This window comes from Panthera pardus, unplaced genomic scaffold (assembly GCF_024362965.1).
Source record: "Panthera pardus isolate Hobbes unplaced genomic scaffold, ASM2436296v1 HiC_scaffold_8, whole genome shotgun sequence".
Lineage (NCBI taxonomy): Eukaryota > Metazoa > Chordata > Mammalia > Carnivora > Felidae > Panthera > Panthera pardus.
The window spans coordinates 91,185,366-91,205,649 of record NW_026527013.1 but is presented as its reverse complement, the minus strand read 5'-3'; the positions used below and the strand labels follow the sequence as shown (position 1 = coordinate 91,205,649).

General features: G+C 37.9%; 1 protein-coding gene across 4 annotated transcripts in view; it reads left to right on the top strand.

Annotated features, from left to right (window-relative positions):
• Nucleotides 1-20,284, top strand: part of ABCB1 (ATP binding cassette subfamily B member 1) — a 237,249-nt gene that overhangs the window by 126,302 nt on the left and 90,663 nt on the right. For 3 of the 4 annotated variants that reach the window (XM_019443186.2, XM_053896940.1, XM_053896939.1), the window contains exons 3-4: nucleotides 3,436-3,484; nucleotides 16,675-16,846. In XM_019443186.2, the coding sequence (XP_019298731.2) occupies nucleotides 3,436-3,484; nucleotides 16,675-16,846 (221 nt within the window). Of the gene's footprint in view, nucleotides 1-3,435; nucleotides 3,485-16,674; nucleotides 16,847-18,149; nucleotides 18,233-20,284 lie in introns of those variants that run through there. The other variant, XM_019443189.2, reaches the window with a different exon arrangement.

Here is a 20,284-nt window from a genome sequence, read left to right as displayed (position 1 = left end):
TTCTAGACTTAAAAAGAGAGACTAAAGAGGAAAAACCACCCAGTGTAATGTGCGAACCTTGATTATATCTGAGTTCAAAATCAAAAAAAGGAAAAACCTATAGAAAACACCCTTGGGCAGTTTGTAGATTGGATATTAGATGATAGCCGAAGTGCTGTTAATTTTCTGAAAAGTGAAAATGGTGGGAAAATATGTGAAGTGCCATGATGTTTGCAACTTACTTTCAAATGACTCAGCAAAATATTAATAATGATAATATATACTTATGTAAATAAAGAACATATGGTCAAAATGTTAACAATTGTTGAATCTAGGTGGATCTTGTATGGGTAGTCATTATTAGTATTCTTTTAATTGTTCTATTTGAAAAGTTTCATAATAAAAAATTTCATATACACAAAAGGAAAAAGACTCCATGGAGTGGAAGAAAGATATTTCCGTTTTTGTTTTTAATTTTTGTTTTACTACATCTCTTAAAGAACTGTGTCCTTAATACACAAACAGGAGTATTGGCATAAGAAGTATTGAGGGTATGTGGAAAGAAATAGTAAAGAAATTTGTTGGAGCCTGAACATACCTTCATTTTTATTATTGGTTCTTATCATGGCCTACAGACTTTTTAAACAAAAAAATTGTTTTTTTTTACTTAAGTAATTCTTATTAAACCATGCCCATCATCATTGATTTTAATATGTTCTTAATATAACTATATGTTTTCTTCCAGGTTTATTGAGATACAATTGACATACAACACTATATAAGCTTAAGGTATACAGCGTAATGGTGTGACTTACATACACTGTGAAATGATTATCACAGTACATTTAGTTAACATCTGTCATACACGTAAAATAAAAAGAAAAAAACAAAATTTTTTCTGCTTGCGGTGAGAACTCTTAGGATCTACTCTCAACGACTTTCACATATATCATAAGGCATTCATCATATACTCATGTTAACTGTACTCATCATGTTGTACATTACATCCCTGGGACTTCTTTATCTTTGTGTCTTTGGATCAACTTCCATCTGTTCCCTACCTCCCACTGCCTCTGATAACCACAAAGCTGATCTTTTTTTTCTATGAGTTTTTTTCTTTTAACTCTGTGTTCTAAATTGGAATTATAAAGAAGCACATGGCTTTGCTAGTATATATAATGCTTGGATGATAATGTCATTTGGAATCTGTGTATTTGTAAAGGTTTAATAAGCAACTTGCCTTTTGTAAACACTGCGTTTCAAGCTGATGGGGATAAATGAATAATCTATAGGGATGAGAGATCAATGTGGAAGTGCATTTCTATATAAAGTGGTATCTCAGAAGGCTGAGGTTGCACTGAATAGCTTGGTGTTTGGGGGATAGACTTTTCCGCTTAAACTTGGCTTTATTGCAGCTGTGTGACCTTGAGCAAGTTCATGAACTCTCTTCACCTACAGTTTTCTCGGCTCTGACAGAACGACAAAAATGTGCCTGCCTTGAAGAGATTGAGATAAGATTAAATGAGATTGTGTATGGGAAGTGTTTACTTAGCCAGCATCTGGAACATTATAAATTCTTCAGAGTAGCAACAGTTTTAGAGAATGAAAAAATAAATAAAAAGGCTGGAGCTAAAATTCAATTTTGTGTGACTATTTTTTTCCTCTCATCCTGGTTCCAGAGATACTGAAACCATGCTTTACTGGGAATAGGGTGGGACCAAATCTGAAGACTTATGTTTGTGTATTTTGTGTGTTTTCATGTCCGTCTAACATCACTTTAAAGCCAAATATGGGGTAAGCTGTGGATTTTTTTTTCCTTAGAAGTCTCTTCAATTCTTTGACCTCACTTAGCATAAAGAACAAAGACAAAGATGAATTTACTTTTGAACTTGAAAATCTGTATAAAAATGTGATTTTCTCTCAAATAGTCTTTCATTTGTACATATGAAAATATGTACTGCTTTTGATTGGTTTACTTTCATGCTATAGGTGGCAGTTAAAACAGAGTAGAAAAAGGTTACAGTTAATTTGAATTTGGGCTCAAAATAGTAATTAGCCTTCTTATTCCTGAGGACAGCTTTCTGACAGTTGACAGACCCTCCCCCCCTTTTTTTTTACCATAGCTTTTCTGGATTGAATTTATTGTTGTAATGGTACATTTAAGGCTCCAGATATCCTTTCAGAATTAGATTAGCTCATAGAGAGTGATTTAATTACCTTTCTTCTTAGGTTTGTTTATGCCCAGCATCTGATTGCCACTACTCTCCATTAGTAGAGGGAATGATTAAGGATAATATCTAGGTAGTACATAGATAGGATATCAACTGCTAGAATTACTTAGATGATAATTAAGGGAATTAACTCTGGACAGTATGACTGATTTTCTAGTTACACATCTTCCTTAACTTATATCCCCATAACCCCATCCTAAGTTAAAAATACCATTAAAGTTGAAAATGCCTTTAAGGCATCTAACGTACTGAACATCATAGTTTAGCCTAACCTGCTTTAAACTTGCTTAGAATCTTTACCTTAGCCTATACTTGAGCAAAATTATCTAACACAAAGCCTATTTTATAATAAAGTGTTGAATATCCCATGTAACTTATCGAGTACTGTACTGAAAGACAGAGTGGTTGTATGGTTACAGGACGGTTTTAAGTGTATGGGTTGTTTACCCTTGTGATTGATTGCATGGCTGCCTGGGAGCTGTAGGTCACTGTGGCCGCCCAGCATCACTAGAGAGTACTGTACTGCATGTTGCTAGCCCAGGGAAGAGATCCAAATCCAGTGTTGGAAGTGTAGTTTCTAATGAATGCATAACACTTTCTTGCTGTGCTAAAGTTAAACCATTGTAATTCGGAGACTGTAGAATAAAAACAGGAAGCTTTCTTTTTTCAGCATTATTTTTTCTCATTGAAAAAGTTATGTGTCTGTGTATTCATCATAGAAAATTAGGAAATATCAAAGGCACAAAGAAGAAAATATTTTGATAGAAATCTCAATACCCAGTGATAACCACATATCTAGATTTCTCAGATACATGTAAATGTTTTTAAAGCTCATAAATGGGATCATACTATTAATGTATATTTTTATGGAATAATATAGACATGTTTTCTTTGTCCTGTTTGCTATTAAATACAGGATCTGTGGGGCACCTGGGTGGCTCAGTTGGCTAAGCATCTGACTTTGGCTCAGGTCATGCTCTTATGGTTTGTGAGTTCGAGCCCCATGTCGGGTTCTGTGCTGACAGCTCAGAGCCTGGAGCCTGCTTTGGATTCTGTGTCTCCCTCACTCTCTGCCTCTTCCTTGCTCATACTCTGTCTCTCTCTCTCTCTTAAAAATAAAAATAAAAACATTAATTTAAAAAAATATAGGATCCATGTTAATTTGGTCATTTTAAAAATTTACATAATTTTAAGGCCTTTGTGCAATTCTGTTTCTGTTTTTCAGTAAAAAAGAGAAGAAAGAAAAGAAACCAACTGTCAGTACACTTGCAATGGTGAGTTTGAACTTATTTACTGTTCAAAATGCTTTGGAAATTTGACTTTCTCTTACCTAGACTAGAGATATTTCATCTGGTATAATATTTTCTTAGAGAGTATGTTAATGGAGAGGTAAAACAAATAGGTTTAATTTAGCTTGTTTTCAGGGGGAATGCTGATCATAATCTGCCACGTAAATGGATTCTCAGTAGCTACTCTTCTTGGCCTATATTTTGGTATTCTGCCAATTGTTTGGTATTCTGCCAATATTCTGCAAATTGCCAGTGATTTATTCAGGTAAGCACTTATTTATGTAAGCCCAGTGATGATCTCAGCCATCTAGATCGAGCCACACGGAGTGTGGTTCTAATAGGAAACAAGGTTCCTTGTCATTAGTGACTCATATTCTGGCAGGTTTGAGGTCAAAGTCCCAGGTATGAAAAAATAGAAGTCAGCAATGCATAATTTATTACTATGCTTTATTTATTACTAGTACATGTCATTATTCCTCTGTGCTCAATAACTTATCTCAAACTTGAAATCCTTTATATAATTCTTCATCTCATTTTGTGGTTGCATGGCGGTTGCTTAGAACCTTTTGTTTAATCAGATTTGGAATAAGACAGGGATATTATAGGTGGGGCTGGTTGATGGTCTTTCTCTACTTGGATTCTGCTTTTTCTCTTTCCTAAGAACCTGGAACACTACTGAACCAATTAAGTCCAGCAGTGAGTACATACTTTATAATTCAGTTAGAACACACGAGACATTTTTGAAATGTCAGTGGTGGGGGAGGGATAGGCTATCTTGTAAAATGGATACTAGTAAATTAAATATAATAGTTACAGGCAGGAAAAAATAGTTGCCTCACTTTGGCACTGTGGACTCTGTGGTTATCTTACATGATCATCCTCTTACACTACAGTTGATCTGGCTACAGATCTGTACAATCTTTGAAATTTTAGAGGAATGAGACTATATGTTCACTCTCAAGAATGACTACTCATTCTCAAGAAGACTACTCATGTGACCAAGGGACAGATTTTGTTTTATATTTCATTCTTATGTATTAAAAGAAGCTTTAATGTTAAAGTAGGGTTTATTCCCAAGATTTAATTTCAATTTTATCATTTCAAGACCAAAGCATTTCTGTCTTTTGTAGTTTAGTTTTTATTATTTGTAGCTTAAATTTTTTAAAGCCTTATTTCAGAAAATGTGACATATCTAATACTTGGAGGTAACAGTATCAATATAATTAAGCCACAAAAGAATAAAAATCTAGATTTTTAATGTGAGGGAATAATAACACACATAAAGCACTATATGCCATGTGTTTGGTCTAAGTACTCTATATAGAACTCATTTAATCATTGCAACTCCCTTGGAGATAGGTACTATTATTATTCTAATTTGACAGGTGAAGAAACTGAGCCAGACATATTAGCTTGCCCACTTGATACATAGTGGGACCAGAATTGAAACCTGTGAAGTTCATGTTCTAAGTTTATGTGGCTTTTCCTTGTGTCTTTTTCCTGAAGAGTTGACGTAGAAAACTGAACTTGTACGTAAAACCTATTGACCTGAGGACACATTCAGAAAGTTTAACAGTATAGTGCTGGTATTATCAGCTAAGACAAAAACTCGTGTGTCAGGGCTCCCCAAGAACCTCAGGTTTGATGATTCACTGTGAGGTCTCTCAGGACTTAGCATATTGTCATACTCATGATACTCATGGCTAAGATTTATTATGGCAAAAGAATACAAAGCAAAATCAACATTGGGAAAAGGAAAGAGGGAGGCAGAATTCCAGGAGAAACCAGGCACAAGCTCCTGGAGTCCTCTCCCAGTGGAGTCACACTTAACTTCCCCAGCAATGAATGGTGATAAGTGTGAAAGGCCATCAGACAAGCTCATTAGAAACTTAGCACCCAGAGTTTATACTGGAAGCTGATCACATAGGCATAACGTATACCAGAATTCCAGACTCCTAGAAGGAAGGCAGGTATTTGACATAAAGCACATTGTTGTACAAATAATTTGGTCACTTTTATCAATTAGGTGATGTCAATCCACCCCAAATCCAATTTCTAGATGCCCACCAAGGGACAACCTTGAACACAGGTCTTTCTAAACAGCAAGTCTCAGGCTCGGAATTTTAACTTCTTTCTACTATGAGACTTTTTAGCAGTCTTGAGAAGGTGATGAAAAAGGGGTAAAGAATATTCAAGTGTTCCTACTAGCTTTTATTTAAGTTTTTTTTTTAATGTTTATTTATTTTTGAGATAGAGAGCACGAGTGGGGGGAGGAACAGAGAGAGAGGAAGACACAGAATCCAAAGCAGGCTCCAGGCTCTGAGCTGTCAGCACAGAGGCCAATGCCGGGCTCGAACTCACGAACCATGAGATCATGACCTGAGCTGAAGTCCAACACTTAACCGACTGGGCCACCCAGGTGCCCCCTAGCTTTTATTTTTTAAATATGTATATCAGGCCTTGTTTCAACAGAACAAGAAACACAAAAGTAGAATAAAATCTAAAGCAAACAAAGAAATGAGACAGATGGAAATAAAGGCAGGAAACATACAAGTGGGGTAGTAGGGCCAATACAAAGCACTACTTAAAGATTACATACTGTTGTCAGGATTGTGCAGCAGGCTCAACTCTGAGCATTCTACTTCATGGATCATATCGAAGAATTCATTTCTTTCAAAACAGATTATTGCTATTATCTGTCTATTGCTTCCTCTGTGCCAGGGATTTGTTAAGCACTCCACATTTGTTATCTAACTTAATCCCCACAGTGACTCAATGACATAGGAACTTGTATTATTCTTACACTACATGATGAAACAGACTCAGAGAAGTTGAGTAATGCATTCAAACTCACAGATTTACGTAGCTAGTAAGGGGGCAGGTCCAAAATTTGCCCCCAGATTTGCTTACTCAACCTAGAGCTTTTAACAACTTTAATCATTTATGACAGCTTGTGGCCAGTTAAACTTTTACCTGCCTGGAGTTGAAAAGTTCTATTATCCTCTGACCACCTCGTCACTCCTCAGTCTTTGAAGATTTTACCACCAGGCTCAGTGTCTCTCTTTCCACTCCCAGAGCTCCTACTATCTCGGGTGACTTTTATGGTGTTCTGGATATCTGCTCCTCGACCTTCACAGGTGCAGTAATCTGTTTCTTTCTCCCTGCTCCCCTCCACAGCCATCTGTTTGTACACTCACATCCTGAATTTTATTGTTATTTGAAACTGTCGTACCTCCAAAGTGATTGATTGAAGCCACAGCTTAAATTAGTGAGCCATCTCCTTTCTTTCCAATCTGCTCACTGTTCTCTGTGGATATTTGGTCCATTGACCCATCACTTTCCCATCAGCCCTTTCTCTTGCCCAAACAATAATCTTCCTTCCGCTTGTCATTTGTTACACAAAGCCTGAGCAAAATCACTGGTGCCTGAACTCCTTCATTTAATTGTTGCTGTAGCAAACCTCACAACAGGGTATATTCCCAACTGAACTCCTATTTCTCCTCTTCTCTTGACTCTGTCAGTCCTCTACTCTTTTCACGTTTCCCACTTCTCCCTTTCCCCCTTTGGTGGATGGCCTCTACTTTTATTTCACAAACAGAATGGAAGCCATCTGACAGAAGTTCCTCAGCCCATCTCTCCTAATCTGCAAGCATATCCTTACCTGGATCATATCCCTCTTCCTTCCCTCCTAATATAACAGAGGAAGAATCTGGTTATTAAAACTAATCACTCATTTGTACTTTGGCTCCCAAATCCTCTGCCTTCTCATGGACCTTATATATCACTACTGCTATTATTATTAATACCATCATCATCATCATCATCATCCTTTCTCTTCTGTATCTACAGTCTCTGCCTCTTAACTGGGTCTATCCCATTGGCATTTATATGTGAGGTGTCTTTAGTTTCATTAATGCCATCTTTCTAGCCACCTCCCCTCTTGCTTGCTTCACATACAGGAGCTGCCTTTACTTAAGTTTCACCTTGCAGTCACTTCGTTAGACATTATAACTTGGCTTCTGTCTCTGCCACTCATCAAATTCAGTAGACCTGTCTTGATTCCATCTTGACTTTTAAGTAGTGCTTGACATTGTCTACCATTTTCTTTTTTCTCTTTGCTTCTGTGATGCCACAGTCTGCTGATTTTTCTCCTAGCTCTTTTTTTTTCTTGTGTCATCTCTGCCTGTGAAATTAGAATTCATTAATCCCTTGTCCCAGCTCAGTGATGGTGTTGGCATTTTTGTGCTTTCATACAGACATTTCCAAATTGTTTTCATGCAAAACTTCTTTCTCAATTGAGCTCCATTCTGTAAAGTTTTAGTATCTTTATCTATTTGCAGTGGTTTCCTTTACTAATTTCTATTTGCTTCTCCATTGAGGACGTTGGTATTTAATTGCTTCTACTTCACTCAACTATGCTCTCATTATTCTTCTCTTTGGGCAACCTTAATAATGACTCCTAGGCTCAGCATTCTTTGACCTTTCAGCTCCAACAACCTTCACTCCTACTCTACTTCAGTAAATTACACTTGTGAACAAGGACCTGGGGTTTATCATCTGGGTGGACTCCCATCTAAGAAGCTATAAACTCAAAGGTATCAGTCTTCAACCTCAACTTTTGATTCCTTCTAGCTTAGCCTTTTCTCTTTGTTATCCTTCTTTTTTGACTTTGTGTACTCATTTCCTGTTGTTATTGTAACAAAATACCATTAATTTAGTAGCTTTTTAAAGCAACAAAAATTTATTACCTCACAGTTCTGGGCCCAGAAGTCTCACTGAGCTAAAATCAAGGTGTCAGCAGGGCTGGATCTGTTTCCCTCCCCTTCTCAGCAAGCTTCAAGAAGCTGCATGCATTCCTAGGCTAATGGTCTCTTACTGCATCCCTCCAACCTCTTCAGTCATCTGTTTTCCTGCTACTGAGTCTGAGCCACCTGGCTCCCTCTTGTTAAGGACCTGTGTCATTACATTTGGTCTAATTGGATAATGCAGGATAATCACCCCATCTTGAGACCCTTAACATCTGCAAAGTCCCTTTCATCATGTGAAGAAACAATTCACAGGTTCCTGAGATTAAGTTAATCTCAGGCATTATTTTATGTCCATGAGGAGAAGGCATTATTCCACCTTCTATACCTGGTCAAGGGTTTGCTTTCTCAACCAGTTTCTATTGCTGGTCTCCTTACTCCGTTTCTGCTCTTCTAAAAGCTATTCTACACATGGTAGACACATCCAATCACCTCCGTTCGTGCCTTTCCTTTGCACTTAGCTGGGAAGTTTAGAGTAAAACCCAGACTCCCTTATCAAGCTGTAAAGGCCCTGTGTAATCTGTCCTCTGGCACATCTCTGACTGCACCACAGACTAATCTGTGCTCTGCTCTTGTCAGAGTGGTAATTCTATTTGGTCCTTGAGATATACCAACCTTCTCTTCACCACAGGACCTTTGCATTTGCTCTTTCTTTCTAGAATGCTCTGTCTCCAGATCACCATGTAACTAACTGTATCCTTCCTGTCATTTGGGTCTCAGCTTACATGTTGCCTTCTCAGAGGGACAGTCTTTAACCAGCCAGTCTAAGCCAACTGATCCTGCCTGTCATTGTGGTCTAAGCTCTATGAAGGAAGGCATTTTTCTATGTTTGCTTCCCTAGGTACTCCTAGTACCTAGAATAGGTAGTTAGATATTGAGTGAATATTGAATACATCTTTTCCTCATTTTACTATTTGCACTAGAATATATATGAGGACAGGTAGCTTGTCTTATTCACTGTTACTTCCAATACCTAGAAACCTGACCCTTATTAGCTGCTTAACAAATATCTTTTGAATGTTGAATGAATGAATAAATGAATGGATTCACTGACTTCTTCTCCAACCCAGGCACCATGGTAGAGTCGTGTTAACCACCTGGTCTGCTGATTACCTAAACTATTCTTCTTCTTTGTGTATCAGCCTTCCTTCTATGTGGTTCTGGTTCACCATCCCCCCTATTTCTTTCTTTTTTTTTAATTAAAAAAATTTTTTGGAATTTACATCCAAATAGTTAGCATATAGTGCAACAATGATTTCAGGAGTAGATTCCTCAGTGCCCCATACTCATTTAGCCCATTCCCCCCTCCCACAACCCCTCTAGTAACCCTCTGTTTGTTCTCCATATTTAAGAGTCTCTTATGTTTTGTCCCTCTCCCTGTTTTTATATTATTCTTGCTTCCCTTCCCTTATGTTCATCTGTTCTGTGTCTTAAAGTCCTCATATGAGTGAAGTCATAGGATATTTGTCTTTCTCTGACTAATTTCACTTAGTATAATACCCTCCAGTTCCATCCATGTAGTTGCAAATGGCAAGATTTCATTCTTTTTGATTGCTGAGTAATACTCCATTGTGTGTGTGTATGTGTATATATGTATACATATATATATGTACATATATATATATACACACATATATATGTATATATACCACATCTTTATCCATTCATCCATTGATGGACATTTGGGCTCTTTCCATATTTTGGCTATTGTTGAGAGTGCTGCTATAAACAGGGGCGTGCATGTGTCCCTTTGAACAGCACACCTGTATCCCTTGGATAAATGCCTAGTAGTGCAGTTGCTGGTTCATAGGGTAGTTCTATTTTTAATTTTTTGAGAAATCTCCATACTGTTTTCCAGAATGGCTGCACCAGCTTGCATTCCCACCAACAATGCAAAAGAGATCCTCTTTCTCCACATTCTCGCCAACATCTGTTGTTGCTTGAGTTGTTAATTAATGTTAGCCATTCTGACAGGTGTCAGGTGGTATCTCCTTGTGGTTTTGATTTGTATTTCCCTGATGATGAGTGATGTTGAGCATTTTTGCATGTGCCGGTTGGCCATCTGGATGTCTTCTTTAGAGAAAGAAGTGTCTAGTCATGTCTTTTGCGATTTCTTCGCTGGATTATTTGTTTTTTGGGTGTTGAGTTTGATAAATTCTTTGTAGATATTGGATACTAACCCTTTATCTGATATGTCATTTGCAAATATCTTCTCCCATTCCGTCGGTTGCCTTTTAGTTTTGCTGATTGTTTCCTTTGCTGTGCAGAAGCTTTTTATTTTGAGGAGGTCCCAACAGTTCATTTTTGCTTTTGTTTCCCTTGCCTCTGGAGACGTGTTGAGTAAGAAGTTGCTGTGGCCAAGATCAAAGAGGTTTTTGCCTGCTTTCTCCTCGAGGATTTTGATGGCTTCCTGTCCCCCTCTTTCTTATCAATGTCTAGCCAAATGTTTTCCATCTCCTTGTGTTTAAAGGGTTCCAATTATAATTAGTTTATACCTCTGTGTTACATTTCTCCTGATATGTTACTTTTTTTTGTCCCCTTCACTGTAAGCTACTGAAGTCTTTTTAATTTTTACATTTCCTAAACCAATAACAGTACCTGAATATATTATATATTACCATAGTGTATTCTTAATAAAAATTTATTTAGTTAAATCTCATTTTCATCTTCATAACAGCTATGTGAGTTTTTCTGCATATATGATATTCTCTTCATTTTATAAATATAGAAACCAAGGCATTATGAAGAGATTATTTTCCCCAAACTCTCCTTCCTAGTAAGTGACAGAGCTAAGACATTTCACTGAGGGTTTTGTCCTGCTTAGCCTTATTGTACTTACCACTTTCCTCAAATCTTACCACCTTTTCTTGAGACATCTTGACTCATGTCCCAACTAAACAGGAGGTTCTAAACTCTGTCAACTTTGTCCTTATCCTTGGAAACTTGTTTGTATCTGTGCTTACTCTTAGCTCATTTCTTCTAGTTTGAGTTGAAGAGGTATATCTTTGCCTATTTGAGAACCATTCTCCCTTTACCAAGTTTTATTGTGAAAACTTTCAAACATATGGAAAGGTAGAACAGTAAAATTCAGGCCCATATAGCCGTTGTCTGTATCTAACAACTGTTAAAATTTTACCACACATTTCACCTGAGGTTATAGATTTTGTGATATTTCATATGTAATTGTTTACATATATCAAAAATGTTCCTACACAAAATTTTTCTATAAAACATAATGATCGTATTTAACAAATGAATCATAATTCCTTAATGTAATGTTTAGTTCATATTCAAATACTTCCAATTATCTCCAAAAAAAATGTCTTTTACAGTTGATTTGTTCAAAATAGGATCTAGTCAGTGATGACATTTAGATATTGTGTCTTCTGAGTCTAGAAGTTTTCTCTTCTTTTAAAACTATATTGACATGCTTTAAAGACTATACTAGTTGTCCTGTAGAATACCTCACCTTCTAGAGGTGAGGTATTGCTTCCTGATGGCATAATTTAACTTGTTCTTCCATGGCTTACATTTTGAATGTGCTGAAAGTTAGGTCTAAATACATTCACATTTAATGTTTGTGGTAAGAAGATTGTGTAGGGGATGCTGTGTACTTCTTGTCTTACCACATCTGGAAACCTCAAATGTCAGAGTGTTTTTTCCTTTTCTACAATGCTAGGTTTGATCGCTTGGTTAAGATGATGACAGACTGGATTCTTCCACTGTAGATGGATCTCTGCCCCCTCACAACTATGAGTTGGCTTGGGACATCATGGGAAATCTTGTTTCACCCGTTACTTATAGCATCCACCCATGATCCCTCTCCTCAGGTTCCAAAGAAACATTTGTTTGCTTTGTTCTTTAGGATTTTGCCCCATCTCAGTTTCCTTCTGTATTTTCACCAGTCATCTCCTTGACTGATTTACCTATAAACATGTGTAAGACTTCGCAAAATAGTTGCCCAGAGGGAATGTGACATTCCCCTGTGGTGTCCATTCTCTTGCTTTTCCTTTTGCCCCAAGATCATCAAAAGGACAGTCAACATGCTGTCTCTATTACTTTATTTTCAAATTTTTCTTAATATCAGTCACTCTTTTTCTCTTCCTGGATGATCTTATCCACTCCCATGACTTCTGCTATATACACTACTATCACAAAACTGCGTTGCATACTCTGAATTCTCTCCATGTGCTTCTTGGATAGCTCTTTCAGGATGAGCAATCAGATAGCACAAAATGAGATTTCTCTGTGCTCCTTCCCTCCAGACCCTTGCCTCTTCTGGTTATCTCAGTGGAAGGCAATCAGCTTTTTATTGCTGCTTCTACACCTCACACCCCAATCTCCTCTGAGTATACTGCTATGCCTACTTTCTGGCTGGAATACCTTTCTTCTTGCTTCTAAACACATGCTAAACTTTGAAAGCTGGGAGGAAGTATAACCTCTTCTGTGAGGCTTTTCCACAAAGGAGGCAATGACCATTTGCTCAGTGTTGTGTCTGCTTGACTGTGTATGCTGTGCTGTCACAGCTTGCAGAGTGTAGATTGCACATACTCTTTTGCTTCGCCTTATTCCTTCTCTTTAAGCACTCTGAAGGCAGGACTTACTCCTTTAGTATTTATCTGGATTTTATTAGTCATTGGGTATGCATTGAGTAAATATTTATATTTATTCTTGTTTTTATTATGGCCAGTCATTAGTTTTGGAGGTAAAATATCATATGGGAGTGGTGATGAGAGTGTCCGTTATCTTTGCTTCCTCTACTGAGGAATTTGATATTTTGCCCACTTTTATAGAGTCTCTAAGGGAAGATAAATGGCTTCTGCCCTCTCTTCCTCCTTATTTGTGTGTGTGTGTTTGCTGTTTTTATTTTGTTTTGTATTTTCACATATGGCATTTTATTTTCTGGCAAAGGTGACATTTTAAACGAAGAGGGAGAAAACATGGGTCCACTGACAAATTGTTAGCAAAGAAAAGCTAGATTCCTGCCACATCCTCTCCGTTTTGGTTCCTCAAAGATTTAAATCCAAAGATTTAGCATGTATCAAGGAGTTGAACATAAACCATAAAATTTCAAAAAGAGAACATGAGTGCAGGTTGGAAAAGGTCTTCCTAAGAAGGGCATAAAATCTAGAGGCCATAAAGTAAACAGTTGGTAAATGTGTTTATTTATTTGTTTTTCCCATTTCACCATTTTAGAGTAACAAAAAGGGTCATTTCTACTAGTACAATTTCAAGCCCCTCTCTACAATGCAAGAGGCCCCATCTTTTCCCAGAGTTCTTCTCCTGAGATTCCCAAGGACCTCCAGTATTGTTTACTTACTTTATTTTTTCAGTATAATGTATTGTCACGTTAGCTGATATATAGCATATACAGTGTGCTCTTGGCTTCAAGGGTAGATTCCCATGATTCATCACTTACATACAATACCCAGTGCTCATCCCAACAAGTGCCCTCTTCAGTGCCCATCAGCCATTTTCCCCTCTCCCACACCCCTCATCAACCCTCAGTTCTCTATTTAAGAGCCTCCCTCTCAGTTTGAAACTTTTTTTTCCCCTTCCCTTCCTCCATGGTCTTCTGTTAAGTTTCTCAAATTCCACATATGAGTGAAAACATATGACATTTGTTTTTCTCTGGCTTATTTCATTTAACATAATACCCTCCAGTTCTATCCATATTGTTGCAAATGGCAGGATTTCATTCTTTCTCATCGCCAAGTAGTATTCCGTTGTTTATATAAACTACATCTTCTTTATCTATTCATGAGTTGGTGGACATTGGGCTCTTTCCATAATTTGGCTATTGTTGAAAGCACTGCTATAAACATTGGGGTACGTGGGCCCCTATGAATCGGCACTCCCATACCCTTTGGATAAATTCCTAGTACTGCTATTGATGGGTCATACGGTAATTCTACTTTTAATTTTTTGAAAAACCTCCACACTGTTTTCAAGAACAGCTGCACCTGTTTGCATTCCCTGTATTTTTTTTCAGAGAGCTGGGGAGAGGGGCAGAGGGAGAGAGAATCTCGAGCAGACTCCATGCTCAGCACAGAACCTGATGTGAGGCTCAATCCCACAATCCTGCAGTCATGACCTGAGCTGAGAGCAAGAGTCAGATGCTTAACCAACTGAACTACCTAGGAACCCCAGGTGTTTTTTTAAGGAGATGGATGAATGCTTAGTTAAGACAAAATAAGTAATGACAAAATTTAGCCTGTGTTTCAATGAAATAGGAAAAAAAATGCCAAAAAACCATATTCTCGCTGTTTAAATTTGTAAAGAGGATAATGTTTTTAGATTATGGAATGTTATAGATTATGGATATGTCATTACTTCAAACTTAAGCTTACTTGATTACACTTTTAACAGCTAGAAAAATATTAAATGCAAATACCTAAGTGTATATTAGACATTCTTCTTACATCAAACTTGAATTTTTGCTGATTTTATAACTCAGCTTCACTAATTCTTCCTGCTTTATGGACTGCCAGTCACTACTCCCAAGAACTGTTTTGCTCTTTATTTCTCCACTTGTCAATTTAGTTCTTATTTATTTGTTACCACTCGAAGTTCCTTTTTAGCTAACTTTAGGATTGGCTTCTGTCTCTTTGGTAAAGTATGTGTAAATTCTAAAACCTTACTTCTGCTGCTGTGTCTTTTATGTTGCCTGATATTGATCTTTGTTTTGGTTTATGTTCCCTTCCTAGACCTCTGACTTTTTACCCAGTTTCCTCTCTAGGTTATAAACCTGCTGACTGTCATGAATCCATAGGACAACCACCTGTTTATTCAAAACCCCTACAGATGGCTTCATCCTGTCTGTGTTTTTGTTTCTGTTTTCTTTCATTTGGTTTTCTTTCAGTCCTAACCTAGTTCCTTAAATGTATAGAAGTATTGATTGCTTTTCAAATGGACTGTCCTAGAGCCCCAAGCCAGGTCCCGTTACTATTTCTTCTTGTCATCACTTTTTGGATACAGAGAAGTCTGTCTTTTTTTTTCTAATGTTTATTTATTTTAGAGGGAGACAGAGCACAAGCAGGGGAGGGGCAGATAGAGAGAGGGAGACACAGAATCGAAGCAGGCTCCAGGCTCTGAGCTGTCAGCCCAGAGCCTGTTGGGCTTGAACCCACAAACCACGACATGATGACCTGAGCCTAAGTTGGCTGTTCAACTGACTGACCCACCCAGGCACCCTGAGAAATCTTTCTTTATTTTTCACTTGCCTATAATTAAAGAGACTATGCAGACCTGCACTAGTCAGTCATTATGGCCATATTCTATCTTTTTAGACCTGCACTAGTCAGTCATTATGGCCTTATTCTATCTTTTATGGCCAGAATCTCTTTTGGGGAAGCATGCATTTAACTGATTCTTCCTTTCCTCTTCCTTCTCACTATCGAGTCCTAATTGTATTAAAATTATTTTACATCTGTGCTACTTTCATTTTGCAGCAGATATTAAACCCAAGCCACTTTCATAAAGCAACAAAATGTTTCCTCAATGGTGTCCTCACAGGAACTTTTGGCAATCAAGATTTGTCTTGGTTAAAAAAATCTTGAGATGAAGTGTTTTCTATTCTTGGAAAGCAGAGCAACAAATACATATTTATTTTTTTTATGTTTATTTTTTGAGAGAGAGAGAGAGAGTGTGTGAGAGTGGGCGAGGGGCAGAGAGAGAGAGGGAATCACAGAATCTGAAATAGGCTCCAGGCTCTGAGCTGTCAGCACAGAGCCCAATGCGGGGCTTGAACTCACGAACTGTGAGATCATGACCTGAGCCAAAGTCGGATGCTTAACTGACTGAGCCACCCAGGCGCCCCAATACATATTTCTATTATTGTACCGTTAAAGACTTTTTATAGTTTCCCAAAATGTCCCATCCCTCTCATCAATCCTCATGTGAGAAAAGAAGACAGAATGAGTCCAATATGAAGAAGTAGGTCAGAATTCAATAGAAGAGCCAAATGCTCATTTCTTTTTTTTTTTTTTAGTTTATTTATTTAATTTAAGGGGGGAGGGGCAGAGAAAGGGGGAGAGAGAGAGAGAGAGAGAGAGAGAGAGAGAGAATCCTAAGCAGGCTCCATGCTGTCAGTGCAGGGCCCATTGTGAGGCTCAATCCCACGAACTTGGAGATCATGACCTAAACTGAAATCAAGAATCTGAGGCTTAACTGAATCAGCCACCCAGGCAGCCCTCAAATGCCCATTTCTAATTAGTCTATTGTAATAGTTTATGTTGGACCAGGTTGATAGTAGTACTAGTCTGAAAAATGTCTGGATTTTGGATATATTTGGAAAGTAGAGCAAACCATTCATGAAACTGTGCTAATTGTTCCTATTCTTTACATTTTCTTTCTTTCTTTCTTTTTTAGTTTCGCTATTCAAATTGGCTTGATAGGTTATATATGTTGGTGGGAACAATGGCCGCCATCATCCATGGAGCTGCCCTCCCTCTCATGATGCTGGTTTTTGGAGACATGACGGATAGCTTTGCAAATGCAGGAATTTCACGAAACCTAACTAATCTAAACATAACTGGTGAAAGTGAGTATTGTTTGTGGTACTGATTTTATTGGAAGCTTGAAGGAAAATCAGTCACTTAAAAATGATGTTTGTGGAGCCCTTACTAAACGCACTAATGTGTTTAATTCTGTGGAAGTTTGAAGGGCCTGAGCTATAGTACATATTGGTAATGAGTTTGAGAAGATAATATTCACAAGCATTAGAATCCACTTGGGAAGAGCTGGCAGAGATACATAAAAAAAAAAAAAAGGCCGAGCTCTGTAAAGTCAGAAAGATGCCAGGAAGTTTCTGGAAGAGGTATAAGAACTACTTAATCTGGACCTTGAATGATAAGTAGAAATCAGTTATGAGATTCTCTGACATATTGGATATGGGTATAAGAAACAGGAATCCAGGATGGTTCTATAATTTTTAGCCTGAGAAACATGATGAACTGGATGCATTTATCATTGAGATACAGAGGGTGGAGAGAGAGAGTAGTGTTTTAAGCAGTAAATACCAGAAACTTAATTTTGGGTATTGTCACAGGTTGGGCTCTTTGGAAACATGCTAAAATGGAGAAATGTGGCCAAGATAAGTTGTGTGTGTGTGTGTCTGTGTCTGTCTGTCTGTTTTAAGACGGAAGAAATAATAGCTTGTTTGTATGCTAATGGAAATGATCCGAAAGAGAGGAGAAAGTGATGCTTGGGAGAGAGGGAAGAGATTTATTTGAGTGATATCCTTGAGAAAGGAGGGAATCTAATGCCCAAAAGTAAATGCTTGCTTTAGGTAGGAGCACAGATGAATTTATCCACAGTAACAGGTGGGAATAGAGAACATTTGAATGACAGTACCCAAAGCTGAGTTGATGAGGAGGTGAGAATTTGTGGAAGGTTTCTTGTGATTATTTCAATTTTCTCAGTGAAATAGGAAGCAAGACAGTTCCTATAGGAAGGGTTCTATTTGGCTGATAAAGAAAAGAGATCTAAAACAGACCTCCAGGAGAGTGGGAAAGTGAAGGGACTATTGAAATTATTTGGGAATCACACACATTCTTACACTCATACTTGATTGAGGAGGGACTGGTTGACAGCTCTGAGAATCCAAGCCACCTTTAGTTAAGCCTTGATTGATTTAAACTAAACTTCCCAAAGACTTACAACCTCGTGGTGCTCAAATGGTAGAAATGTTGAAAATACCTTTTTGAGAATACACTTGAGACGATAGTGGTACCGCTTTTTCAACTTTAAGTCTCTGACGAATGTTATAAATCCTTTCCCCAGAAATATGCATGTAAATATTCATACAAATTTGGGGTATTTATGGATTTTTTGAACCTGTCCAGGAGTCCTGGGAGCCCCTTCTTGGTAATTCTGAAGAACACACTGTTTACCCTGAGGCAGGCTTACTTCAATTCTGTGAATGCAGGTAATGAGTTGGGCCAGAAAATTTCATAGTATGTTTGAGCTATGTAAAATTCTTATGTATTATGTATTATTATGTAAATGGCATTCAGAAGGACCTGCCAGAAGATATACCACCTTTGAATTGACACCTTTCTATTTTACCATTTACCCAACGGAAGTTCTCAGTGCTCTCTAAATTTATTGATTCCTGTGCATGCTGTATTAGGCAGTAGTCTTTGGAGTTCGTTCTCTTACCACCATACAGTGGGAGAATCAATTCTTATAGTACTCTTGTAGCCCAGTAGACCTTATGTGTACATCTGTACCCATTCTGATCCTACTCACTTTTTTATGAAGTCCAGACATACACATTGATCTAACGATATGGGTGGGAGGTGTCATACTAATCATGCTGTGCACCTGCATGCACTACATAAAGGGACAGCTGCTGATATCATGTATATTAATAACGAAATATTGAGCTATTAAAATAACTGTTGAAGCTTGGCCCAGTCTGGGAAGAGCAGATCCTTAAATGGCTGCCTGAGCTAACAGAGCTGAACTCTGACAGGTCACAGCAAACTCAACTACTGTAATGTAGTTGTGTTTTTAAAAAAGTGGTCTTTTTTAAAAAACTGCATTAATGTTTTGATACACTGTATCTCCATCACCCAGATAGTAATTACCTCTTTATGAAAAAAACAATTGATTTCTTTAAGTGCAGGTACTTAATCCTTACTATGTCTTGGCTTTACCTGGACCTCCTGTAGACTGGTTAAGAGGGACAGTAATGTGACTTAAGTTACTGCATCACGTGCATGAGTTCCCCGGTGGTGGTCCAGCTGTGGAGCCTAGCTCCCTCATAGGCCCATGTGTCTGCATGCTGATCAGAGTCTCCCAGGCTGGAGAGTGCCTGCATTACCACACCTCATGGGCTGGTAACTGGGACTTCATCTTCATCACATGGTTTCCAGTTGGGGTTGTAGTTCACATTGCATTCCTTGCTCATCCTTCCCATTTAGCTCACTCTTCTAGTCTCGGGAAAACTTTGAAGTATGCTTCTGTCAGGCTTTTAAGAGGTACAATATTCATTGGTTAGAGAGCAGGCTTTCTGGAGTTGGACTGCCTGGCTGTAAAACTCCGCACCTATAACCTTTTTTAGTATTGAACTTTGGGAGATTTCTTCATACTTTAATTTCCTCATCTATAAAAAAGTTTACTAACAGTAGAACCTACTTCATGGAGTGGTTGTGAGAATTTAATGGATTCATCACTTAAGTCTCAAAAGAATAGGGCCTAGTAATAAAAAAGTTCTCAACAAATATTACTGTTATAACATCATCAGTAAACTAATAATCCATGCTGCTCACAAATGAACCCACATAATTTGCATGATGATGTGGTTCTTTATGTTATTCCATCTTTTTTTTTTTTTTAATTTTTAAAGGTTTATTTATTTATTTATTTATTTGAGAGAGAGACAGAGTTCTAGCAGGGGACAGGCAGAGAGAGAGGGAGATACAGAATCCGAAGCAGGCTCCAGGCTCTGAGCTGTCAGCACAGAGCCTGACGTGGGACTCGGACTCGTGAACTATGAGATCATGACCCGAGCTGAAGTCAGACGCTCAGCTGACTGAGCCATCCAGGTGCCCCTATGTCATTTCATCTTTATGGAACTCTGTGATACTTGCTTATTTTTTATCATTGTTTAAAGCTTGGGACATACCCAGATTTACTCAGCACCTGTTACAGATGTGGATAATTGTCCCTATCAGCAGCATTTCTTTGGTAACTGTGGACCACTAGCCATGCCTTTCCGGAAAAGCAAGGGTCCTCAAAGTATGGCCTGTTGGACAAATCTGGATTGTTGCCTCTTTATATTGCTTATGAACTAAATCGTTGGAAAAAAAAATCAAAAGAATAATGTTTTTTGGCACATGATAGTTATATGATATTGAAATTGCAGTATCTGTAAGTAAAGTTTGAGTAGAATACAGCCATGCCCATTCATTTGCATTCTTCTGTGGCTGCTTTCACACCACAATGGTACAGTAGAATAGGTATGGCAGAGACT